At 32.9% G+C, this 10,196-nt stretch overlaps 1 protein-coding gene across 1 annotated transcript; it reads right to left on the bottom strand.

Moving 5' to 3' along the window:
* Positions 1–39: 39 nt before the first annotated feature.
* On the bottom strand, positions 40–5,365 carry LOC109181611 (LIMR family protein At5g01460). The gene is made up of 14 exons (XM_019331463.1): positions 4,810–5,365; positions 4,622–4,707; positions 4,002–4,117; positions 3,740–3,850; positions 3,224–3,322; positions 3,005–3,127; positions 2,754–2,816; positions 2,580–2,644; positions 1,609–1,718; positions 1,407–1,521; positions 1,210–1,275; positions 654–764; positions 510–576; positions 40–430 (listed from the first exon to the last, which is right to left on the bottom strand). The coding sequence occupies exons 1-14, from the start codon at positions 5,157–5,159 to the stop codon at positions 383–385; spliced, it is 1,530 nt and encodes a 509-aa protein (XP_019187008.1). The 5' UTR covers positions 5,160–5,365; the 3' UTR covers positions 40–382.
* Positions 5,366–10,196: the final 4,831 nt, after the last annotated feature.

Genomic DNA, 10,196 nt, shown 5'->3' with positions numbered 1-10,196 from the left:
ATTGCATGTTTATGCCACAAAAATTTTAAAAATGAAGTCTTCAAAATTGTATAATGACACTGTTGCTGATAATAGTACTACTATTACAGAGCAGATTGATAAACAATCAGATCAGATCTACGCAATACAAGAAACAAGAAGCAGGTTTTGAGAGTATTGTTTGTTTCAGCAGAATGTATATATGCTACACACGAGGCACTTCCTAAACCAATGCTCCAAAATGCTGATAAATACATGGCCATGTCGATGTACAACACGCAAACAAATATACATATAAAAGGTAGAAAATAATGTCAGAACACAAAAGTAGGCAAGCATTCACTCAGGTGGCAGAAAATCCAAAGTGTTAGCGGATGCTTTGTTTAATGTAGCAACCGAATCCTCAACTTGAGAGCTGGAACCTGCCAGTGGGCTTTTTCCGTCTCCATCCCTGGAAAGGTAACAGAATAGAATAGGCTTAGTAGATTCCAGCAATAAGAATGCAATGCTAAGTAGGGATTAGAGCTTACAAAAAGTGAGTAATACACAAATGTCAGCCCTGCGAGAACGATGAATCCAATTTGAAACACGTTATACCTGCAACGGAACATAGTATCCATATATCACCACAGAATTCTAATACACAACTACTGATGGGGAAAGCAGACACTGACTTGTATAAATATTTAATTCCGCGAAGAGATTGCAATGTGTGACCAAATATTTCTTGAGCTGCAGTAGCTTGAGCATAATATGCAAAGGCAGTCGCACAGAACTGAATGACACTGCAACGAATAAAAAATACCATGATAAATAATTCAGAAGAACAATAACTATGATATCAAAAAGTTCTATCAGACAATACATTCATGAATAGAACATGATCCTCTACAAAATTACAAGAAATAAACAAGACTTAACTCACTAGTATCATGAAATTTCACGTTTCTGTTAAACTTAAACTAATAGATTGATAAAGATTTAACTACTAAATTTGCCAATAAAGTAACAGCAGATACCTAACTTTGAAGCTAACTTGCTAAAGAATAAAATTTGCTGATGTTAAAACATATCAAGCACAGAGCACTTCACAGAAAACCAAAATTCTTATAAGCGTTGGCAATAAAGTGACTACCTTAGATCCACACACACACAAATTAAGCCCACTATAATCCAGAGAAAGCTGAATTTCTCCAGAAACAAGTTAAATTGAAGGGTAACAAAGCCAACCTGATAGAGCAAAGAAGAATGAGGCCCACATTAAAAAGAAACGAGTTCATTAGCGTAGCTCCCCATCTGCAAATATGGTTCAAGTGCAACAACATAGCCAGGAGGCATCAGCGCATTATTAACATAAGGAGGTGAAAAATGGTAAGGGGTGGACGGCAAAAGAAAAGAAAAATATTCAAGACTATTAAATTCATTACTTCATTGGATGGATTGTGACGAAAACTAATTTCAACCCAAGCATCATAGCCCCAGCCATCACTGCAAGAAGAAGGTAGAAGCAGAAAAATGCAAATGCTGCAGTGCCCAAAAGACCTGGAAAAATAATAGAAATTTTTCTATTAGAATCCATGATTACCACATGATAAGCTAATGAAAGATGAGAGATGTAGAATCATGTACCCCAAACATCATCTAACTTGATGAAAACCCAATTTAGGAATGGAGAAAGTGGAGGGTCAATCAACAAATATATCACAATGTGAGCAATCCAAGCAATTGAAACAATCGATCTGTTAAAAAGATCAAGAAAAAATGTGTATCAAAATGTTGTCCTGAAATGGAGCTGTTATGGTTAGGAAGACATGAATTCCACCCCACCAAAATTCATAGACGTAAAGCTGCACAAGATGACAAAATTACTGTTTTTCACAAGTTAAGAGTGAACAAATATTTACATTTTGTGATACATAAACCACACTCAAACATAGCTTAATTAAAGATAAGAAGGAACCTGAATTATATTACACATTAGAAGGACTTCAAGACAACCAACAGAGACCAAATATATTTAACTTGCACCTTAGGTGTACTTCAAACTTAAATACCTCACTGGTGAGACAAATCACACATCAAAACCTAGCCTCAATTCAGTACTTTCTTTCTAATCCCTGATCTATCCTTTTTAATACTCATTACGTCCACATTTTTAGTACTCAGAATGCAAGGTTGTCATATAATTTCAAGTTAAGTCAGGGTTACTCTTGCCACATCTTGACTAAACAACAAACTGATACCAGTCCTTCATGGAAAATGAAGCTCTCTTATATCCCCTGAGTTTACACCTCCAAACATAAAGATCATGGGCACAGACTAGAGCATGGGTCTGAAAATGGATGCACTTCCATAAAGCCTATCTCTACATGGTCATATAACAATTAAAACAATCGCATAACATGTACAATGTGTTGTCACACAAAGTTCATAGATAAAAAGCATCCCACTTCCATACATACAAGTATATAAATAAATGTAAGCATAATTAACATAGGAAGCAATCCAGATTGAATGCTATCAGTAAAATTCCACCAAAGGTTTACAGATAGCAGATTAAAAAGAAAGCATTATCAAGGAAACATAAATCAATTATTTACCCTAAAATGCCCAGCACAAGTTTGGCCAAATATCCGAGAACAGTCAAAGCCCAAGTAGTCTCTGCCTAAATAATTAAGGATATAACATTAGGCTTTCTTCTTTTATACTTAAACCAATTAAACTTTAAAAAGCATAATTACACTGAGCAATATAAATACACTTCAGTCAGTTACCTTTTCACCTTGAGGGTACATCTCTTCTAGAGCTTTTACATCATCTTCCAGAAGAAGCAACTCCTGCAAAAGTAAAGCAACAAAAGCAATTAACTTTTCAAGAAATGGTACAATTGAACCCTAGACGTTATAGAATGTAGTGTTTCAGAAGAAAATATTCAATATGCAAACTCATAACCACAAGTTTAATTAATTCACAATTATTGTCTAAGAAACAGCACATTTTGCCTTCATGCTAAGAAAAGACATGCCTTCTCAACGGCCTTCACATTTTTACGCCACTTTCTTCCTTTTTTCCCATTCCTTTCTTCCTGATGCAGTGCATCAGCTGCTTTCTTCAATTCTCTTGCCTTTTTTGCTAGTTCAGTTGCTTCCTTTATAACATATTAAAAGAAAAACGCTGCATGAGCCGCACATAAAAGAAAAGATTTTTTATTCTAAATTTTTGTTTATGGGAAAGGTAAATGTACCTTAATATACTGTGACCGGGTTATAACTGCCTTTGGACGCCTAATGAATGAAAAGATAAGCCCCAATGGAAGGCAAGCAATGCCAACACCACCAAAAATCTGGAGATGGAATTATAATCAGAATAATGAAGTAATAAAGTGACTTCCATTTTCCCAGTGATAAAACTAGCCACTCCAGTAATCTCATTAAAATGATGCCTTTCACTGTCCCGGTTGAATTATTTATTTTAGCCAGTCCTTGAAATGAAACATCAAAACATCAATGGCAAATTGTTTTGCCTTAACAAGAAATTTCAATAAGCAGATGATTTCAACATTGAAACTTGATAAGAACACTGATATGATAGTTAAGTTTTTCAGTTGTTCCAATGAATTTTATATTGAGCGTAAGCTGGCCTTGGGCCTTGCTTAATTTCCAAGTCAGAATGTTCTAAAAGATGTAAAATCACTTTGCTCAGTTATCAACAATAGGGCAGAGTAGTATTCTATTCCTAAATACAATAAACATGCACATACCATGAAAAGCACTGATCCAACAATTGTAGCCAGAGCAACAACATATTCAGGGAATGTAGCGCGCATTGTCCATGTCTTCTCAGATGAAGGACTTGCAGAATATGCAGAGCACTGGAAATTACAGAATGTATGAATTGTGAATAGATGGAGAATATAAGGAAACAATAAGATCTACTAGGGTCTGGCTAGATGACTACTTTTACCGAACAGGAAGGTCATGATAAAATGACAAATGAATTGAAGTAACAAACAGTTCTCCAACCTGATGAGGACCATTTCCAATACATGGCTCGCTACTAGAGAATGAAAATGTGTTCGTGAAGGCAGTAGTACCAGAGGAAAGGTGTCTCACGGTGAAGTCTACCTTCCCAACAAGCCCTAAAACAGTTAAAGTGAAACACTTGAGTGTAGAATCAAGAGTAATCTATATTACAACAATTTCTATATGCATATATGAGTATCATATATATGGTGATACACGGCAAGCTAATTTCAAGTGTCCTTAGTTCATTCCCTCATTTTACAGTTCTGCTTTCGAAATCAAAGGTAACAACAAATTTGAATAGGGTGAGAGGTTCCCCATTTTGATAAACTTTTCAAATTTCAAATTACTTAATAGACATAGGGATATCAACATTATCATTTATGCCACACCAATCAATCAATATTATAAATACAGATATACCCCCCCAACCCCCGAAATTGGTCTAGTCTAGTTAAACTCCATGCCTAATTCAAATGTGATCCTTTCCTCTTCAAAGATAATAACAGGTTATCCTTAAAGCATAAATTTTATGTGACATTTGCATCCAGAACCAAGGCCACATTATTATCTTCAAAATAGCAAAAGCTTTGAACGAATATATTAACAGAAAGGCTAACCATATAAAATTCCAAGCAAGAGAGCACACACAATTGCCGTGACCGCTACCCAACATAAAGAGCTCTTAATCCTCTTGCCAAGGCTCCTGTGAATAATTTAACAGAGAAAAAAAATGATAAGATCAATCATCGATAAACGTCTCAACCTAGTGAATAAAACAAACCCAGAGAGAATGTTGTTTACGGACTTGTCCTGGTCGCCTTCATAGAAGAACATAGCGAATGGAATAATGAAGAAAACGAGCACAGCGTTAACAATGTAGATGGCGAGCCAGAGTTCCTTCATCGGAAGCGTGAGATTGCAGGCGCCGTTGTAAATCGAGTGGCGGCAGGCCTGCCGATTTGCCACATCCGCCGGCAGCATGAGGATGGAGATGGCGGCGACGGAGAGGCCGAAAACGACGACGAATTTAGGAAAATAGGCCTGGTTGGCATCGTCTGGGTGCTGGTAGTTTACGAGGAGATAGATGTTGATGAGGAAGACGATAACGCACACCACTATGGCGACGATCAACAGCGCGAGATTGAAATCCCCCATTTTCTCCGGCTACGAAGAAATGTGATTTCTCCCTCGATTCGAACCAGTTCCAGATTTGACTTGATCCGAGTCGGGTAGAAATTAGTGTAACGAGTTTATAGGTTGTTGGTCGTGGACAAAAAAAACGGGTCTGGATTTAAAACGGGTCCTCTGCTGCTAATCTGGGTAGGGAAATCTGCAATGGAGGAGAGCCGGTTTGATGCGTTCAGTCGTTTAGAGGGGTTCCTAAAAACTGTTATATTATTATTATTATTATTAAGGATAAAGTTCAAATAAGTCACTGAGCTATTTGAAAAATATCAATTAAGTCACCAAATTCAAATAACCCATTGAATCCAAAAAAAAAATTATGTTGGACATAATGTTGTAAAATGCTTTCTGTGACTTCAAAATTATGATTTTTTCTCCTTCAAAATTCTTTAGACTTCTATTGTTATTTTGTCAACACTTTATATTGAAATTACGAGGTGTGCATTTGTGCAAGTTCGTTGAAATGTTTATATTTAAGTGTTCAAATATTTACATGTAATTCATCGTATCTTGAAAAATTGGCGCTTCAATGCACATAGCACTCTCGAAGGGAACGAATCGATTTTAAAGAAAGTGTGATTTTCACAAATTTTGAATTTTCGTTGATTACTTCGACTATAGTTTTGAAGAATTTTATTTCAAAATTTGTGAGAATTTCCAACAAATTGTAGATATATCATGTAAGACATTTAAAAAAAAAACAAAAAAAAAAAAACAAACAAAAACAAAAACCAAAACAAAAACAAAACAAAAAACAAAAAAAAAACAAAAAAAAAAAAACTGTGACAGTTCTAACAAACTTAACAGAGCTAGCTAATTAAAAGCAAAAAACACAAAAAAACAAAAACAAAAAAAAAAAAACAAAAAAAAAAAGGAATAAGCAAGATGTGTGACTTAAAAAAAATCAATCAATCTTATTATCATTATTATGATTGTTATGTTGCTTTGTTTTGAATAATCCTATGTACTCCTATTTTCTACTTCTTATGATTTGACATGCTTTGATTGCTCAATTTAATAGGGGGTCATGATGTTTATTCATACAATTTTGTCTTCCTCCAATCAAATTTAAATACAAGTAAAATTTGGGAATAAATTTTTGAGCGTTCATTTTTTTTTTTGTCACTTTCTCCATCATGATTAATATATGATGTCATTTTAAACGACGGTACAACTGAACACAATCATCATTAGGGGCATGAAATGGAAATTGGGGTCCGTATAGGCAGCTCAGTTGGTTATAGGGGTAAAGTTTGAAAAAAATGACCAGGATCGAGTCTCGACAGTGTGGGAACAACCTCTCAAAGTGAGGCCTTATACGCAGATGCTATCGAGCTCTTCGCACAAACCTCCAAAGGTCCTCTGTGGTTCAGCTGAATTACCATGATTACATCATCTTAGATGTTCTATCGGGTCAGAATGTGAAGACCCTGGAGTTGAAAATTCAACTTTTTGAAAAAATGAAATGGAAATTGGCAATTAGTATGGTGGAAGTGTGGAACAGCCTGGTAAAGTGTGAGGTCTAACTGGCAATTTCGTTGTTTCCAACGGGATGGGGACTTTGTATGATAAGGGTTCGTTTGGTTGGTGCGGATCCAAAGTTTTTATTTATGTACTTCTTTCATCTCATTTTATATACTAAATCAATTAATGAAATTTAATTGAAATTACTTTTAATTTACTTTTCCATAATATTAAACTTAGTATTAATATATAAAATTTGTATATTTAGAATCTATATTAAAAGTACTATTAAAATTAAAAAAATTTAAAGAATTTTTTTTTTCACTTTAGGTCCTATGACTTTAGTGTTTCAGTCAACTTAGGTTCACAATTTTCATTCCTAACATAAGTAGTGCTTGACTTTGATTTTTTTTTTTTTCACTTTTAGTTCTTCCGGTCATATGAGCAACTACTTTTAATCGGAATCAATAAATTACCTTTTTATATTTAGATTTAAGAGGGGTAATTAAGTCTTTCACCATCACTTAAACAATAAACAAAAAAAAAAAATTAAAGCTATCTAATTATCTTCTTCTTCACGGATCTTCTCCTTCTCTTACTGTGTATTTTTCTTGATTTAAAAATACTGCAAACAACCGCGAAAGAGAGAAAAACGCAAGATAAAGAAGTTATAGTTAAAGGTCAAATGCTTAGGAATCTAACACTATATTTGGAAACATGGATAAGATTGAAAAATTATGTAAATTATGATTTTTTTTTTTTAAAGAAAAACTAGCAATCTAACACTATATTTGACTGGCAGATTTTAAAGCATCCTCATCATTTTTCTCCATTTTTTATGGACCCAACATTCACATTATCATCCATTATCTCACTCAATTACAAAAACTCTTATCCTCATTAATTTTAGTTTTTTTTTTTTTCATTTTTTTTAAACCAACTATTTTACTCCACTATATTTTAATTATTTCTTTATCAATTATCATTCTAAAATTTATTGATAATAATAAATTTGATAATAATATTATTGATAATTATAAATTTAATAATAATATTATTGAAATTAAGAAAATTTAATTTAATTAATAATTATAAATTGAATAATAATATTAAATTAAAACTTATTTTTTTAAAAAAAAAAACAAGAATGTTAATAAAATTAAATTTAAATTTTTCTTTTAAAAAGAAGAATACGGTCATTGCATTTACAACGGCCAACATGTTTTTAAATTTAAAGAACATAAGCCTTCAATTGATAGTGTCCAAGCGGGCGCGTGTGTACTTGGGAGGCCAGTGAGACGTGAGACTTGTGCGTCCCACTGGCCTTTTAAAAAAAAAAAAAAAAAAAGAAATTACAAAAACTTGTATATTGCAGCCTTTGGCCCTTTGCAGAAGTAAAAATTAACAAATTAAAAAACTTCATATCCCATTAATAAAAAACTAATTCTTTGCGCTTGTACTGTTTCAAAAATCATGTAAAATTCATTGGTGGTGATTCTGTTAGTCCACTTGTTATTATTAATTAATCAGTGAACTAGGGAATAGTGTAAGATTTCAATTATGAGGTTATAGACTCAATAACTAGCTATTTGTTATGTAGTCATTTATGTTGTAATTGTTTCCTTTTAGTAATTGGCTCACCTCATCATTTGGTTTCAATTTCATGGAATAATTTATACCTTTTACACAGAATACTCATTTCGAATCTAATTGCTACAATTTAAAAAAAATATAATCACTTTAATAGGTCATGTATAAAACTTTTTAGATACACATTTTAAGAAAGTTTATAATTATTTTTGTATCAAATAACAATATTGTCTGACATAGCAAGACGTAATAAACGATAAAAAAGTAAAACTTTAGTCTATCATCACGATATTAGATACAACATAAATGTTCCTTTTAAACATGATCATTTTATTACTCGAAGAAAACATATACATACTAAAGGCCACCAAAGGTGTCATGATATCAAACAAACCACATCCTAACAAAGAGTATATTGTCTAAGTCTAAGTATATTCAAGACCTAAAGTTTGAAAACAACTCAAAAACACTTGAGTAGAAAAGGCTTCATGCCAAAAATATATTGAGTAGGTGTTGGCCTTGGGGAAAATTACCACCAATCTTCTCCTGGCCATTAGCTTGACAGTTGACCTATAACTCGACAGAGCCATCAATAAACGACAACACAAATTAATTGAGACAATCAGTTGAGCTGGAAGCTAGCTTGGCCATATCCATCCAACATCCCCAATGGTCATTCCGAGGTCAAATTAGTTATGTTCAATAGATTTGGTGCTAAGACAACACCATGACATAATGTAGGTGCAAATACATATGTCTTCCCCTCATTTGTAACTATGTAAATATACATTTATATATTGAGTAGGTATAACGTGGAAACAAAGTCTAAAATTATTGAAGTATCAATGTTAAACCACATCAAACATCAAGGATTAAAAAGATGAAAATATAATCAACTTTAAGTAAGATAATATAATCTCTAAACACCATATATGCATATAAACCATGATGTTTTTCCCAAACCATACAATTAACAAGCCAATATCACCCAACAAGCCTGAAAAAAAGCCCCAAGCCCTTATGCAATGAATGGAATAAAACCACAATTCTATATGAAGAGTAATGCAAGTAAAAATATCTTATTGAGAATTGTCACGTTGAGCAGCTATCTCCAATTTTTTTTTTAAAGGAGCTATCTCCAAATTTAAAACACTAGCTTTTATTATTATTATTATTATTATTATTATTATTATTATTATTATTATTATTATTATTATTTTGTTGAAAAAACTAGCTTTTACAACATAAATGTTTTAAAATGTGTGTGTATATGCAAAGTAAGAATGAAATAATGGTCTAATTTCTAATGCATGGTGAATAATTCTTATCATTCAACCTAAAGACATTTAATTATGAATGATATTTTTGAGATTTCAATTACATATATTCCAAATTCTTATTGTATTATTCATTTATCATATATGTAATACACTACATGTTATCACGTAATAAACATAATCATTTTTTTTCCTCCATTTTGAGACATTCAAATTGCAAAACTCAATCACCATGATAATTTAAAAACACACACATATATATAGCTAAAAAGAAACATAGAGAAGTGATCATAAAAGTAGTGAAGGCATATATATAGGATAGGATTATGAATACAACATTTGGTACATGTTTAATGGGCGCTTTTAATTTATTTGCAGATTCAGAAATTTAAACGGTGGCGCAACTTATACCAGGCTCTCTTGCAGAATCCAATCACCATCCATGACCTAACCTTCAGAGCTCTTACCAGATTTTTGGCCTTGTTCTTCATACCTCTCTTTTCTTTCTGATCTGATGAAGAATCAATTCGCACCCAATCTTCTGGCAATTCCCGCTCTTGATATGAGGAGTTTGAGGAGAGATTGACTGAATATAGATGAGCATTCATTCTGCTTATTCCTCTTTGTGGTGCAGCCCTCTAATTATCCGGCCCATTACCCATAACAATTTCCGGGC

Source organism: Ipomoea nil, unplaced genomic scaffold, assembly GCF_001879475.1.
Source record: "Ipomoea nil cultivar Tokyo-kokei standard unplaced genomic scaffold, Asagao_1.1 scaffold1043, whole genome shotgun sequence".
Lineage (NCBI taxonomy): Eukaryota > Viridiplantae > Streptophyta > Magnoliopsida > Solanales > Convolvulaceae > Ipomoea > Ipomoea nil.
This window is presented reverse-complemented; position numbering and strand designations above follow the sequence as displayed.

Bases quoted from the DNA above. Each gene is read 5' to 3' on its own strand.
- LOC109181611 (XM_019331463.1), bottom strand. From the start codon at position 5,159: ATGGGGGATTTCAATCTCGCGCTGTTGATCGTCGCCATAGTGGTGTGC. The intron at 3,323-3,739 runs GTATGTGCATGT...TTCCATCTCCAG, and splicing joins TTGGATCAGTGCTTTTCATG to ATTTTTGGTGGTGTTGGCAT. The intron at 1,276-1,406 runs GTAATGAATTTA...CCATATTTGCAG, and splicing joins GTCACAATCCATCCAATGAA to ATGGGGAGCTACGCTAATGA.